Consider the following 16,457-nt stretch of genomic DNA (forward strand, 5'->3'; position numbering starts at 1 on the left):
GTCAGAGTCTTTCAACAACTGGTTGAGAAGTCTCGCGAGGTTGAGGTCATGAAGAATCGTCGAGGGAACCGACAGGAAAGTGGAGGGCCAATCAGGTCTGGTCAGAAACAAGCTGGGAAGACTGAAAAGGGTAGGGCTGGTCAGAAGAAGCCTTATCAGAATGCAACTGGTAGGACATCATCTACCAAAGTCGGAGCAAAAACTCCGAGAGAAGATGTTACTTGTTTCAAGTGTAATGAGAAAGAGCACTATGCCAATGAATGTGGGAAAGAGATTACTTGCTGGAAGTGCCAGAAGACGGGGCACATCTCGACAAACTGTCCTGATGCGCCAAAAGCTGAACCTGTGTTGAATACGGCAAGGGGGAGACGTCCAGTTGCTAAGGGACGTGTCTTTGCTGTTACTGGCAAGCAAGCTGAGGGTGTTGAAGATCTTATTCAGGGTACGTGTACTATTGCTGGTATCTCCTTGATGGTTTTGTTTGATTCGGGTGCTACGCACTCGTTTATATCTGATGAGTGTGCGAAGAAAATAGGGTTGCTAACCTCAGAGTTACTTTTCGATATGGTGGTGACAACCCCTGCTGCCGATCGCTTAGTTACTCGCACGGCATGCTTGAAATGTCCGTTGGTTTACGAGGATCGGAAGTTCCTTGCAAACCTTATATGTTTAGGGCTTAAAGAGCTCGATGTGATTCTGGGGATGGACTGGTTGGCGCAATATCATGTTCTTTTGGATTGTGCTAACAAGGCCGTTGTATTTCCGGATTCAGGCGTTACGGATTATTTGAATTCGTACCATTTGAAGAAGGGTTCACCGGCGTTCGTGAACTCTATCGTGGCGGAAGCAAGGAACGATAGTGATGTAAGGAACATCTCGATAGTGCAAGACTATGTGGATGTTTTTCCGGAGGATGTGCCTGGATTGCCACCAGTAAGGGAGACGGAGTTCTCCATTGACATCATGCCCGGCACGGGACCGATATCAATGGCGCCGTATCGGATGGCACCAGCAGAGTTGACGGAGTTGGCAAAACAATTGGAGGATCTCTCTTCAAAGGGATTTATTCGACCGAGTGTGTCTCCTTGGGGAGCGCCAGTGTTGTTGGTAAAGAAGAAAAACGGGAGGTCCAGGTTGTGTGTAGATTACCGACAACTAAACAAGGTGACAGTGAAGAATCGTTATCCGATGCCTCGGATAGACGACTTAATGGACCAACTTCGGGGAGCAGTTGTTTTCTCGAAGATTGATCTGAAATCAAGGTATCACCAGATTCGGATAAAGGAGGCTGATATTCAGAAGACGACATTCAGAACTCGATATGGACATTATGAATATCTCGTGATGCCATTTGGAGTTACTAATGCACCCGCAGTGTTTATGGACTACATGAACCGTGTGTTCAGGCCATTCTTGGACAAGTTCGTGGTGGTGTTCATAGACGATATTCTAATTTACTCGAAGAGTAAAGACGAACATGAGGAGCATTTATGTCAAGTGCTAGAGGTGTTGCGGCAGAAGGAACTCTATGCTAATGGAGGAAAGTGTGAGTTCTGGATGGAGGAAGTGAAGTTCCTTGGTCATGTCACATCTAGCAAAGGTGTGGCAGTGGACCCTAGCAAAATTGAATCAGTTTTGGCATGGGAACAACCGAAGACAGCAAGTGATATCAGAAGTTTTGTTGGGCTTGCTGGCTGCTATCGGCGTTTCGTGAAGGATTACGCCAAGTTGACTTCACCGTTGACTCAGTTGACAAGGAAGGATCAACCGTTTGCGTGGACGGAGAAGTGTGAGGCTAGCTTCCAAGAAATGAAGAAGCGGTTGACCACCGCACCCATACTAGCTTTGCCAAAGGAGGGAGAACCATACGACGTGTACTGTGATGCGTCGCATAATGGTTTGGGGTGTGTGATGATGCAAGAGAAGAGGGTGATTGCTTATGCTTCGCGACAGTTGAAGGTCCATTTACGCATGATTTGGAGTTGGCTGCTATAGTGTATGCTCTCAAGATCTGGAGACATTACTTGTATGGCAGTACGTTCACGATCTATAGTGATCACAAGAGTTTGAAGTACTTGTTTGATCAGAAGGATCTGAACATGAGGCAGAGACGGTAGATGGAGTTTCTGCAAGATTATGAGTTCTCATTACAGTATCATCCGGGGAAGACCAATGTTGTAGCTGATGCTCTGAGTCGAAAGGCTATACATGTATCCTCGTTGATGGTCAAGGAGTTAGAGTTGTTGGAGGCTTTCCGTGATCTGAGTTTGAACGTTGAACTCGCACCGGGGAAGCTGAGCTTTGGAATGGTGACGGTGTCTAGTGGACTCTTGGATGAGATAAAGTCGAAACAAGAGACCGATGAAGGGTTGATTGAATGGCGCAAGCTTGTGGCACAAGGAAAAGCGTCTGAGTTCGCTATTGGGAACGACAATATTCTGCGTTGTAAGTGACGAGTTTGTGTACCCAATGATGCAGTAATGAGGAAGCTGATCTTGGATGAAGGTCACAAAAGCAGATTGAGTATTCATCCGGGGATGAATAAGATGTATCAGGACTTGAAACTTCATTTCTGGTGGCCTGGGATGAAGAAACAAGTAGCTGAGTATGTGTCGACATGTTTGACGTGTCAGAAGGCGAAGGTGGAACATCAGAAACCAGCAGGAAAGCTGCAGTCATTGGATGTTCCGGAGTGGAAATGGGATAGCATTTCCATGGACTTCGTGACGGCGCTGCCGCTTACACGGAGGAAGTTCGATGCAATTTGGGTTGTAGTTGATCGATTGACGAAGACTGCTCACTTCGTGCCAATCAATCTGAACTACAAGGTAGAGAGGTTGGCGGAGATCTACATTGCTGAGATTGTACGCTTGCACGGTGTGCCATCTAGCATTGTGTCGGACAGAGACCCGAGGTTTACCTCACATTTCTGGGACGCTTTGCAGCGGGCTTTGGGAACCAAGCTGAAATTGAGTTCCGCTTATCATCCACAGACGGATGGGCAAACCGAGAGGACTATCAAATCCTTGGAGGATTTGCTAAGATCCTGTGTACTGGATCACAAAGGCAGCTGGGATGAGATGTTGCCATTAATCGAGTTCACTTACAACAACAGCTTTCATGCAAGCATAGGGATGGCGCCTTATGAAGCGTTGTATGGTCGGAGGTGTCGTACACCCTTGTGCTGGCATCAAGATGGGGAGAACTTGATTGTTGGACCTGAATTAGTACAGCAAACCACAGAAGAGGTGAAGCGAATCCAAGAGAAGATGAGGGTTTCGCAGAGTCGTCAGAAAAGTTATGCTGACAATCGCAGGAAGGAGTTGGAGTTTCAAGCTGGAGATCATGTCTTCTTGCTGGTTACCCCGATGACAGGTGTCGGAAGGGCGATCAAGTCAAAGAAGCTTACTCCAAAGTTTATCGGACCGTACCAGATTACGGAGCGTGTTGGACCCGTGGCGTATAGGGTTGCCTTACCGCCGTTTCTATCCAACATACATGATGTGCTGCATGTGTCGCAACTTCGGAAGTATATGGCTGATGATTCTCATGTGATTGAACCGGATGATATTCAGCTGAAGGATGATCTAACAATGGAGATGCCGCCCATCAAGATCGTCGACAAAAGCACCAAACGCTTGAGGAACAAGGAAGTATCCTTAGTGAAGGTTGTATGGAATCAAGCTACGGGCGATGCGACTTGGGAATTAGAGGATAAAATGCGGGAATCACATCCCGAGTTGTTTGTAGACCCTTAAGTTTCGAGGTCGAAACTATTTTAAGGGGGGGAGTATTGTAAGACCCGGTGATTTATTTATGTTTTGTATTATTGAAGAATAATATAAAGTACGATGTTTTATTCGGTAAGGAGAAATTACTGATCAATTGTTACTATATCGGCTGTATAGTAATTTATTACGTAATTAATTATTACGTAAGGCGCGAGTAGTCGATATGCATGCGTGCACATGCATGAAATTCGAGTAGTGCATAGAATATGCATAAAAGGGAATTTTCGAGACTTATATCTATTATATTGGAGGAGGAGATTTACTTATTTATTTGTTAAGTAAATATAAAGTGTTTTGGAGTTTTTATTTAAATAATTTTTTTTAATTGGATTTAATGTTATTTTGGAAATAAGAAAAGAAAAAAAAAGAATTGAAGATATATTTTCTTCTAGGGAGTGGCCGAAACTTTGTTAGGATAATGGTTTGGTTTTTCAAATTTGAAAATTATTTCCATGTGTTTAGTGTTTTAATAATAATAAAAAAAAACAAATATCCTAACAAACTAGAAGGGGGGACGGCCAAGGTTGTTAGAGGGAATTTAGGGGAGTTTGTTACTTGCTTAGTGGAAAAGTAATTAATTTGAATAAAAATTAATTAAAATTATATTTTTGCCCTTGGGCTTGGGCTAAAATTAAGGGTTTTATCGTATTTTTACCTCCACATCCTCCACTATAAATAGGAGTCTCAGGTGATGGGAAATCACAACTCAGAGCCCTCCAAATTTTCGTGAGTCTCTCTCTCTCCCTCTCCAGAGTTCTTCTTGACCTCTATAGGAAATAATTCCTATAGTAACTAAGCTCTGCTTCCTTCGGGAAGTAGTGAACTCAAGTATTTTTCTTCTTGTTTACAAGAAGAAGATGTAATATTGGTTGATTTTAGGGGATGGGGTTCGAATATTTGAAGGGGGGAAATGATGCTCCTTTTTCCTTCAAATTCTAACCCTAGTTTGTTGGTCCGTGCAGGTTCGCGCACGGAAAGGTTAGATCGAACGTACTCGATCTCGCGTGGAAAGCTTAGCAAAGGTGAGGGCACTGAAGGTATGAAAAACGGTAGAAAGGGGGGGGTTTGAATAACGTTTTCAGAACAAAACTTCCACCTTAAAGATTTTGACAAATCTTTTGAGAACTTAAGTGCTAAAGATAAGAGATAGAAAAGCACACAAGTATTTTATCCTGGTTCACTTGATAAATCCCTCAAGCTAATCCAGTCCACCCGTTAAGGTGATTTCTTCCTTCTTAGAATGAAGGCAATCCACTAATCAGATAATTGTTACAACTGCACTTGAAACCTACAAGTGACTAACAATACACTGACTTAGCTATCACTAAGATTCACTCTCTTAGTCTTCTCTAGGATCCAATCAACCTTGATCTCCTAAAGGAATCACCACTAAGATTCACTCTCTTAGTATTCTTAAGGATACTGACCTACCCGGTCCCTTAAGGAAAATCAAACAACTGTTTGAGGTTGGTGTTTACAAAGGTTTGCTTCTAAATAAGCTGAGTGTAAACTAAATAAGAACAGATGAAGAAAGTAGAGGCTTGAATCTTTTCTTGTATTGCAGCTCTTAGTTTTTTCTCTTGGCTTTCTTCTTTTTCTTCAGCCTTTTATAGTCCAAGGTGCAAAGGATATTTCTGTTGAGAGAATATGACCGTTGGAGGGCATTTCTGGAACTTCCAGAACCTGCTGTGGCTGAACCTTGGTAGGTAGGCTTTTCAGAATAGTACACTGCTCTTGTACTTCTCGATAGAGACCTTTGCCTTTAACCAATGACTTCTGATCAGAGGGATGCTTCGTGTTGGAACTTGTGAAGCTTGGTGATCAGAGTCAGAGGGATGCTTGGATCCTCTGACCTTCGTAACTTCTGCTTCTGGACCTTCAGAGCTTCTGGACCTTCAGAGCCTCTGGTCCCTCAGAACTTCTGGTCTTCAGATCTTCTGATCCTCAGATCCTCTGATCTTCAGATCCTCTGATCTTCAGATCCTCTGATCTTCAGAACTTCTGACGAATATATCTTCTGGTGTCAGAATCAGAGCCTGTTTGTCAGAACACTCAAGACAAACATTAGAGTATCATAGTTGTTCATCCACAAATAAATACTTGTTATCATCAAAACATAGAGTTGTACCACATGACCAAATCTTGATCTTACAATCTCCCCCTTTTTGATGATGACAAAACCATGTATTTTGATGAACAACTCTAAACAAATAAACTGAATACACTCAGAGTATAAGGTATCAGAGTTAAAACTTATCCTGATGTGTATAGTTTATCTTGCTCCTTCTGAATCCAAGACTCGTGCTTGATTCTGAGCTAAGCTCCCCCTGAATCTAATACTTAATATCAACGTTAGTAATATCTAGATTCTGAGCTAAATAATATAGGAGTTGTCAAGATACTATAAGTTCTCCCCCTTTTTGTCATAAGCAAAAAGAATGAAGGTGGAAAAAAATAGTAAGAGCGTAAGACGAAATACTCCCCCTCAGAAGGAATACCAAGGGATACTTGGCTTCTGATTAGCATATCTTCTGATGAGAGCAGAAGTGTGGTTCTGGTGACATCTCCGTTCTGGACAAAATTTCATCTTCAGATACTCCAGAATGAGAAGCTAGGAACCTACTATTCTTCTGATGACGCAAGTCAGAAGTTGTAGTAGCATCTTCTGATGTTGTTGCTTCTGGTTCGTCAAGTTCTGAGTCTTTGTTTCTATCTGAAACAGTCATGCTCATCTCTACAAGCTTTTTCAGCTAGCTTTGACTTGACCAAATCTTACTCTACTGATGCCTCCAAGATTAACTTCACCTTCAGATTCAAGTTTTGGATCTTGGGACATATGCCTTTCTCCCGTCATGTGTTGCCTCATTTTCACTATCCAGGTTCCATGGTTGGAGTTTCGATGGACCTATTGAAGATATCTGCAACATATATAATCTTATCCCTAGGTACCCACTTTCTGGGTCCTTTCTTGTTAGTTAGCCCAGAAGTTCTGACAACTTTGGGTCTTTCAACAGGATAATATACAGGAATTTTTGCATGATATTTAGACATGAAGAAAGATCCCTTTATAAGAGGAGGTTTAGCAGCTTCAGCAGGTACAGGGTCAGGCAATATGGTACCAGAGGGAACAAAGCATTCATACAAAGATTTAGCTTTAGGTACAGAGGGCTCATTTCTAATTGGTTTAGAATACCCAATGCCACGCATTCCATTTCTGCTCACGCCATAAATCAATGAAGCCATCAAGCTTCTATCTACGCTTTTAGCCAGGAATCTTTGAAAAGATTTTTCATACTTAGATTCATGCTTACTATCAGAGGCATCGCAGGCAATAACTTCTTCTAACTTAGCAATTTGATTCTTAAGCACAGAGTTAGAATTAACTAAAGCATGGTTATCATTTTTCAAATCAGATATGATTTTCTCATGTTCAGAAGGAGTTTTAGAAACAGCAGATAAGTTCTTTTTCAGCTTCTTATGCTTAGACAACAAAGAGTTATACTTATCCATGATATCAGACAAAGCATGTTTCAGTTCGGAGGTTGAGAAAGAATCAAATACCTCATTTTCATCGTCAGAGTCTGGATCTCCTTCTGATTCTGAGTCAGAGTCAACAGCTTCCTTTGACTCTGCTCCTTTGTCTTTGACAATAGCCATGAGTCCTTGGACTTTACCATCAGAGTCAACATCCTCTGATTCTGATTCATCAAAAGTCACCATCAGACTTTTCTTTGGTTTGAAATGCTTCTTTGACTTTTCGTCCTTTGATGAACCTTTGTATTTGCTCTGCCTGTGCTTCCAGATGCAGTTGAACTTTCTGGATATCAGAGTCAGCTCATCTTCATCAGAATCTTCTGATGCTTCTTCAGATTCCTCTTCTTCAGCTTGAAGAGCTTTTGACTTCTCAGCCTTAGCCTTTTCAGATTTAGATTTCAAGGCTATGGACTTTTTCTTCTGATCCTGATGTTCAGCACGCTTTAGTTCATGACACTTCAGTATGCTTATGAGTTCTTCCAAACTCATCTGCTCAACATCTCTAGTTAGCTCCAAGGAAGTTATCAAAGGCATCCAGCTTTCAGGAAGACCTCTAAGGATCCTCATGACATGATCCACAGTGGTGTAGCTATTGTTGAGGGGTCTTATTCCTGTAATAATCAACTGGAATCTGGAAAACATATCTTCAATGGATTCGTCAGTTTCCATTTGGAAGGATTCATATTTCTGGATCAAAGACAGTGCCTTTGATTCTTTCACTTTCTTGTTTCCTTCATGAGACATCTTCAAGGATTCAAAGATTCCCTTGGCGGAATCACGATCAGTAATTTTCTCATATTCTTCATATGAAATGGCACTTTGCAGAATAGCTCTTGATCGGTGATGATCTCTGAACTCCTTCTTTTGATCTTCACTCATCTTCTCCCTTGGGATCTTTACACCATGTTCATCGACAGGAGGGGTGTAGCCATCAACAACAAAATCCCAGAGATCAGGATCAAAGCCAAGAAAGAAGCTTTTGATTCTATCTTTCCAGAAATCAAATCTCTGACCATCAAAGATAGGTGGTCTTGCACTGTATTGATATTTGCTTGTAGTAGTGGTGGAATCCATGAGTTTTTCACACTGGCCCGGATCTACTGAACACTGTTAAGTGTGGTAATCAGAACTTGCGCTCTGATACCAATTGAAGCTATGAAAAACGGTAGAAAGGGGGGGTTTGAATAACGTTTTCAGAACAAAACTTCCACCTTAAAGATTTTGACAAATCTTTTGAGAACTTAAGTGCTAAAGATAAGAGATAGAAAAACACACAAGTATTTTATCCTGGTTCACTTGATAAATCCCTCAAGCTAATCCAGTCCACCCGTTAAGGTGATTTCTTCCTTCTTAGAATGAAGGCAATCCACTAATCAGATAATTGTTACAACTGCACTTGAAACCTACAAGTGACTAACAATACACTGACTTAGCTATCACTAAGATTCACTCTCTTAGTCTTCTCTAGGATCCGATCAACCTTGATCTCCTAAAGGAATCACCACTAAGATTCACTCTCTTAGTCTTCTTAAGGATACTGACCTACCCGGTCCCTTAAGGAAAATCAAACAACTGTTTGAGGTTGGTGTTTACAAAGGTTTGCTTCTAAATAAGCTGAGTGTAAACTAAATAAGAACAGATGAAGAAAGTAGAGGCTTGAATCTTTTCTTGTATTGCAGCTCTTAGTTTTTTCTCTTTGCTTTCTTCTTTTTCTTCAGCCTTTTATAGTCCAAGGTGCAAAGGATATTTCTGTTGAGAGAATATGACCGTTGGAGGGCATTTCTGGAACTTCCAGAACCTGCTGTGGTTGAACCTTGGTAGGTAGGCTTTTCAGAATAGTACACTGCTCTTGTACTTCTCGATAGAGACCTTTGCCTTTAACCAATGACTTCTGATCAGAGGGATGCTTCGTGTTGGAACTTGTGAAGCTTGGTGATCAGAGTCAGAGGGATGCTTGGATCCTCTGACCTTCGTAACTTCTGCTTCTGGACCTTCAGAGCTTCTGGACCTTCAGAGCCTCTGGTCCCTCAGAACTTCTGGTCTTCAGATCTTCTGATCCTCAGATCCTCTGATCTTCAGATCCTCTGATCTTCAGATCCTCTGATCTTCTGATCCTCTGATCTTCAGAACTTCTGACGAATATATCTTCTGGTGTCAGAATCAGAGCCTGTTTGTCAGAACACTCAAGACAAACATTAGAGTATCATAGTTGTTCATCCACAAATAAATACTTGTTATCATCAAAACATAGAGTTGTACCACATGACCAAATCTTGATCTTACAGGCACTTCCGTCTAGAGAAGTCTTACTGCTTTCCTGCATGTGAAGTTGTATGCGAGTGTGGTTGATAACATGCTTAGTATTAGTATTCAATATTATGCTAAGTGATGATATGATGTATGATTTATTACTAAGTTAATATGATAAATTCTTAGTATGCTATAGAACTAGTTAGTTGATGTATGCTAGTTCAAGTATGCCTTATTTGCTAAGTGAAATTATGCATGATGTTATTTAATTTCAATAGCATGAGATAAAATGCCTGTCTATTACTTGAAGTAGTAACATGAGACTAGGATTTTATGATGTTTACTCGCATGCAAGTAGAGATTATGATTAGAGGAACATAGGTCTGGTTAGGACTATGGACCATGAGAACAGTGGTTCCGTTAGAGACAAAACGGATAACTTGCACGCGAGGGTGAATGCGGTTTGAACCGTGATGTTATGACTTGTGGGTGTCTGACCCATGGTGTGTTGTGGTCGTTCCAAGGAACGCCATGATGTTGTGAGCTTTGCTCATGGTGTTGTTCGTCTGCTGGACGAATGGTGCTGGATCCAAGGTGAAGGGTGGTTGTGTGAAAAGTGAGGACGCATAGACTAACTGAAACTTAGGCTATGTGATTAACCTTTTAGTTATGTTCTGTTGATTAATGATGATATTATATTGTCTATAACATGCTAGAGACTAGAGATATTTGAGAGTCAGAAGTTGACCCTCTCTATTTGCTATTTGTTGTTTGGGCGCTTAACGCCAACAGATGGTGATCCGGAAGGAGCTAGTGGATCAGGACTGGGAGATTTATCTCCATAGTTTTGATGAGGACACGACCTGGGGTGTCGACTACCGCCAGGAGAAGAACGTGTACGTCGGCGGCGCGACCATCTTCAAAAGAGACCAAGCTGGGCAGATTGTTGAGACTCAGCCTATCAGAGGGAAGATTCAGTTTCCTCACGCACCCTTCCGTTTTGGACTCCCCTTAGGGATGGATTTTCTCAGCGGTTCGGAGTCGGACCCTAGTGAGGGGCCAGGCTACGAGTCAGGCGAGGGGAGCGAGCCTTCAGTGACTTCCGAGTACCGGAATCCGACAGAGGGACTTTTGGTGCCGAAGGAGGAGCCGGTGAGCCCATTGCACCACCCGAGCAAGAGCTGAATCAGGGACTCATGGATCCCGTACCATTAGGGTTTGGGTGGAGCTTGGAGGCATTGAGGCAGTGGAACCTGGACATGAAAGTTGAGCTTCCGAAGCCAGGAGAGGAGACGCCGGAGCCTTCCAACATGTGGGCCAGAGAAGATGCAGACTGCAACGAGTGGCCTTGTTTGGGTTGAGAGCGCTGTTTTATTTTTGGAGCTTTTATTTTACTTTGAAGTACTTGTAGTTGATTTTCAAATGTAAACAATTTTGTCAGATTACTAGGGTGGTTTTGTTTACACACATGGGTGTGGCCACCGTACATTATTTCAGTTATTGGATTTATATCAATCGTTCGTTTTCCTTACTCGCACGTTTGTTTATTTGATTTATATTTAACGCTGAGAACTTTCGTAATAATTGGATCTTTGTCATTTAATGAAGATTAATAAATGGACGGCGAAAATTCTTTGTGAAAATCATGATTTTTGGTTTCTCGTGACGTCCGAGAAATCGAGTTCTGGATGGAGGAAGTGAAGTTCCTTGGTCATGTCATATCTAGCAAAGGTGTGGCAGTGGACCCCAGCAAAATTGAATAGTTTCGCCTTCTGACACGTCAAACATGTCGACACATACTCAGCTACTTGTTTCTTCATCCCAGGCCACCAGAAATGAAGTTTCAAGTCCTGATACATCTTATTCATCCCCGGATGAATACTCAATCTGCTTTTGTGACCTTCATCCAAGATCAGCTTCCTCATTACTGCATCATTGGGTACACAAACTCGTCCCTTACAACGCAGAATATTGTCGTTCCCAATAGCAATGTAACGCCCCGATTTCTCGGACGTCACGAAAAACCAAAAATCATGATTTTCACAAAGAATTTTCACCGTCCATTTATTAATCTTCATTAAATGACAAAGATCCAATTATTACGAAAGTTCTCAGCGTTAAATATAAATCAAATAAACAAACGTGCGAGTAAGGAAAACGAACGATTGATATAAATCCAATAACTGAAATAATGTACGGTGGCCACACCCATGTGTGTAAACAAAACCACCCTAGTAATCTGACAAAATTGTTTACATTTGAAAATCAACTACAAGTACTTCAAAGTAAAATAAAAGCTCCAAAAATAAAACAGCGCTCTCAACCAATCAAGGCCACTCGTTGCAGTCTGCATCTTCTCTGGCCCACATGTTGGAAGGCTCCGGCGTCTCCTCTCCTGGCTTCGGAAGCTCAACTTTCATGTCCAGGTTCCACTGCCTCAATGCCTCCAAGCTCCACCCAAACCCTAATGGTACGGGATCCATGAGTCCCTGATTCAGCTCTTGCTCGGGTGGTGCAATGGGGCTCACCGGCTCCTCCTTCGGCACCAAAAGTCCCTCTGTCGGATTCCGGTACTCGGAAGTCACTGAAGGCTCGCTCCCCTCGCCTGACTCGTAGCCTGGCCCCTCACTAGGGTCCGACTCCGAACCGCTGAGAAAATCCATCCCTAAGGGGAGTCCAAAACGGAAGGGTGCGTGAGGAAACCGAATCTTCCCTCTGATAGGCTGAGTCTCAACAATCTGCCCAGCTTGGTCTCTTTTGAAGATGGTCGCGCCGCCGACGTACACGTTCTTCTCCTGGCGGTAGTCGACACCCCAGGCCGTGTCCTCATCAAAACTATGGAGATAAATCTCCCAGTCCTGATCCACTAGCTCCTTCCGGATCACCATCTGTTGGCGTTAAGCGCCCAAACAACAAATAGCAAATAGAGAGGGTCAACTTCTGACTCTCAAATATCTCTAGTCTCTAGCATGTTATAGACAATATAATATCATCATTAATCAACAGAACATAACTAAAAGGTTAATCACATAGCCTAAGTTTCAGTTAGTCTATGCGTCCTCACTTTTCACACAACCACCCTTCACCTTGGATCCAACACCATTCGTCCAGCAGACGAACAACACCATGAGCAAAGCTCACAACATCATGGCGTTCCTTGGAACGACCACAACACACCATGGGTCAGACACCCACAAGTCATAACATCACGGTTCAAACCGCATTCACCCTCGCGTGCAAGTTATCCGTTTTGTCTCTAACGGAACCACTGTTCTCATGGTCCATAGTCCTAACCAGACCTATGTTCCTCTAATCATAATCTCTACTTGCATGCGAGTAAACATCATAAAATCCTAGTCTCATGTTACTACTTCAAGTAATAGACAGGCATTTTATCTCATGCTATTGAAATTAAATAACATCATGCATAATTTCACTTAGCAAATAAGGCATACTTGAACTAGCATACATCAACTAACTAGTTCTATAGCATACTAAGAATTTATCATATTAACTTAGTAATAAATCATACATCATATCATCACTTAGCATAATATTGAATACTAATACTAAGCATGTTATCAACCACACTCGCATACAACTTCACATGCAGGAAAGCAGTAAGACTTCTCTAGACGGAAGTGCCCTCACCTTGGCTACGCTTTCCACGCGAGATCGAGTACGTTCGATCTAACCTTTCCGTGCGCGAACCTGCACGGACCAACAAACTAGGGTTAGAATTTGAAGGAAAAAGGAGCATCATTTCCCCCTTCAAATATTCGAACCCCATCCCCTAAAACCAAACAATATTTCATCTTCTTCTTGTAAACAAGAAGAAAAAATACTTGAGTTCACTACTTCCCGAAGGAAGCAGAGCTTAGTTACTATAGGAATTATTTCCTATAGAGGTCAAGAAGAACTCTGGAGAGGGAGAGATAGAGACTCACAAAAATTTGGAGAGCTCTGAGTTGTGATTTTCCCTTCACTAGAGACTCCTATTTATAGTGGAGGATGTGGAGGTAAAAATACGATAAAACCCTTAATTTTAGCCCAAGCCCAAGGGCAAAAATATAATTTTAATTAATTTTTATTCAAATTAATTACTTTTCCACTAAGCAAGTAACAAACTCCCCTAAATTCCCTCTAACAACCTTGGCCGTCCCCCCCCCTTCTAGTTTGTTAGGATGTTTGTTTTTTTTTATTATTATTAAAACACTAAACACATGGAAATAATTTTCAAATTTGAAAAACCAAACCATTATCCTAACAAAGTTTCGGCCACTCCCTAGAAGAAAATATATCTTCAATTCTTTTTTTTTTCTTTTCTTATTTCCAAAATAACATTAAATTTTTTTTTTTTTTGAAAAATAAAGGATTGTATTATTATCCACAAAAAAAAAGACCTTGAGGACAGAACCCCCAAAGCCGGAAAATGAGGCAGACAAGGCACGCACGGACCGCTCGAAGGAAAAACCCAAAAAAGAATAACCATCCCCCACAGGGAACCCAAAAAACAACCCCACGGGCTATCAGCAGAGCTATATAAGCAATAACCAAGGCCAAAAAACGTGAAACACCAAATGAGGCACAAAATAACATTAAATCCAATTAAAAAAAATTATTTAAATAAAAACTCCAAAACACTTTATATTTACTTAACAAATAAATAAGTAAATCTCCTCCTCCAATATAATAGATATAAGTCTCGAAAATTCCCTTTTATGCATATTCTATGCACTACTCGAATTTCATGCATGTGCATGCATGCATATCGACTACTCGCGCCTTACGTAATAATTAATTACGTAATAAATTACTATACAGCCGATATAGTAACAATTTATCAGTAATTTCTCCTTACCGAATAAAACATCGTACTTTATATTATTCTTCAATAATACAAAACATAAATAAATCACCGGGTCTTACAATACTCCCCCCCTTAAAATAGTTTCGACCTCGAAACTTAAGGGTCTACAAACAACTCGGGATGTGATTCCCGCATTTTATCCTCTAATTCCCAAGTCGCATCGCCCGTAGCTTGATTCCATACAACCTTCACTAAGGATACTTCCTTGTTCCTCAAGCGTTTGGTGCTTTTGTTGACGATCTTGATGGGCGGCATCTCCATCGTTAGATCATCCTTCAGCTGAATATCATCAGGTTCAATCACATGAGAATCGTCAGCCATATACTTCCGAAGTTGCGACACATGCAGCACATCATGTATGTTGGATAGGAACAGCGGTAAGGCAATCCTATACGCCACGGGTCCAACACGCTCCGTAATTTGGTACGGTCCGATAAACTTTGGAGTAAGCTTCTTTGACTTGATCGCCCTTCCGACACCTGTCATCGGGGTAACCCGCAAGAAGACATGATCTCCAGCTTGAAACTCCAACTCCTTCCTGCGATTGTCAGCATAACTTTTCTGACGACTCTGCGAAACCCTCATCTTCTCTTGGATTTGCTTCACCTCTTCTGTGGTTTGCTGAACTAATTCAGGCCCAACAATCAAGTTCTCCCCATCTTGATGCCAGCACAAGGGTGTACGGCACCTCCGACCATACAACGCTTCATAAGGGGCCATCCCTATGCTTGCATGAAAGCTGTTGTTGTAAGTGAACTCGATCAATGGCAACATCTCATCCCAGCTGCCTTTGTGATCCAGCACACAAGATCTTAGCAAATCCTCCAAGGATTGGATGGTCCTCTCGGTTTGCCCATCCGTCTGTGGATGATAAGCGGAACTCAAATTCAGCCTGGTTCCCAAAGCCCGCTGCAAAGCTTCCCAGAAACGCGAGGTAAACCTCGGGTCTCTGTCCGACACAATGCTAGATGGCACACCGTGCAAGCGTACAATCTCAGCAATGTAGATCTCCGCCAACCTCTCTACCTTGTAGTTCAGATTGATTGGCACGAAGTGAGCAGTCTTCGTCAATCGATCAACTACAACCCAAATTGCATCGAACTTCCTCCGTGTAAGCGGCAACGCCGTCACGAAGTCCATGGAAATGCTATCCCATTTCCACTCCGGGACATCCAATGACTGCAGCTTCCCTGCTGGTTTCTGATGTTCCACCTTCGCCTTCTGACACGTCAAACATGTCGACACATACTCAGCTACTTGTTTCTTCATCCCAGGCCACCAGAAATGAAGTTTCAAGTCCTGATACATCTTATTCATCCCCGGATGAATACTCAATCTGCTTTTGTGACCTTCATCCAAGATCAGCTTCCTCATTACTGCATCATTGGGTACACAAACTCGTCCCTTACAATGCAGAATATTGTCGTTCCCAATAGCGAACTCATACGCTTTTCCTTGTGCCACAAGCTTGCGCCATTCAATCAACCCTTCATCGGTCTCTTGTTTCGACTTTATCTCATCCAAGAGTCCACTAGACACCGTCATCATTCCAAAGCTCAGCTTCCCCGGTGCGAGTTCAACATTCAAACTCAGATCACGGAAAGCCTCCAACAATTCTAACTCCTTGACCATCAACGAGGATACATGTATAGCCTTTCGACTCAGAGCATCAGCTACAACATTGGTCTTCCCCGGATGATGCTGTAATGAGAACTCATAGTCTTGCAGAAACTCCATCCACCGTCTCTGCCTCATGTTCAGATCCTTCTGATCAAACAAGTACTTCAAACTCTTGTGATCACTATAGATCGTGAACGTACTGCCATACAAGTAATGTCTCCAGATCTTGAGAGCATACACTATAGCAGCCAACTCCAAATCATGCGTAGGGTAATTCTTCTCATGGACTTTCAACTGTCGCGAAGCATAAGCAATCACCCTCTTCTCTTGCATCATCACACAACCCAAACCATTATGCGACGCATCACAGTACACGTCGTATGGTTCTCCCT

General features: G+C 42.2%; 1 protein-coding gene across 1 annotated transcript; it reads right to left on the reverse strand.

The window, feature by feature from the left end:
• Window positions 1–11,902: 11,902 nt before the first annotated feature.
• Window positions 11,903–13,302, reverse strand: LOC130713617 (uncharacterized). Its single transcript, XM_057563399.1, has 2 exons — window positions 13,227–13,302; window positions 11,903–12,463 (listed from the first exon to the last, which is right to left on the reverse strand). The coding sequence occupies exon 2, from the start codon at window positions 12,461–12,463 to the stop codon at window positions 11,903–11,905; it is 561 nt and encodes a 186-aa protein (XP_057419382.1). The 5' UTR covers window positions 13,227–13,302.
• Between the last annotated feature and the right edge of the window lie 3,155 nt (window positions 13,303–16,457).

This window comes from Lotus japonicus, chromosome 1 (assembly GCF_012489685.1).
Source record: "Lotus japonicus ecotype B-129 chromosome 1, LjGifu_v1.2".
NCBI lineage: Eukaryota > Viridiplantae > Streptophyta > Magnoliopsida > Fabales > Fabaceae > Lotus > Lotus japonicus.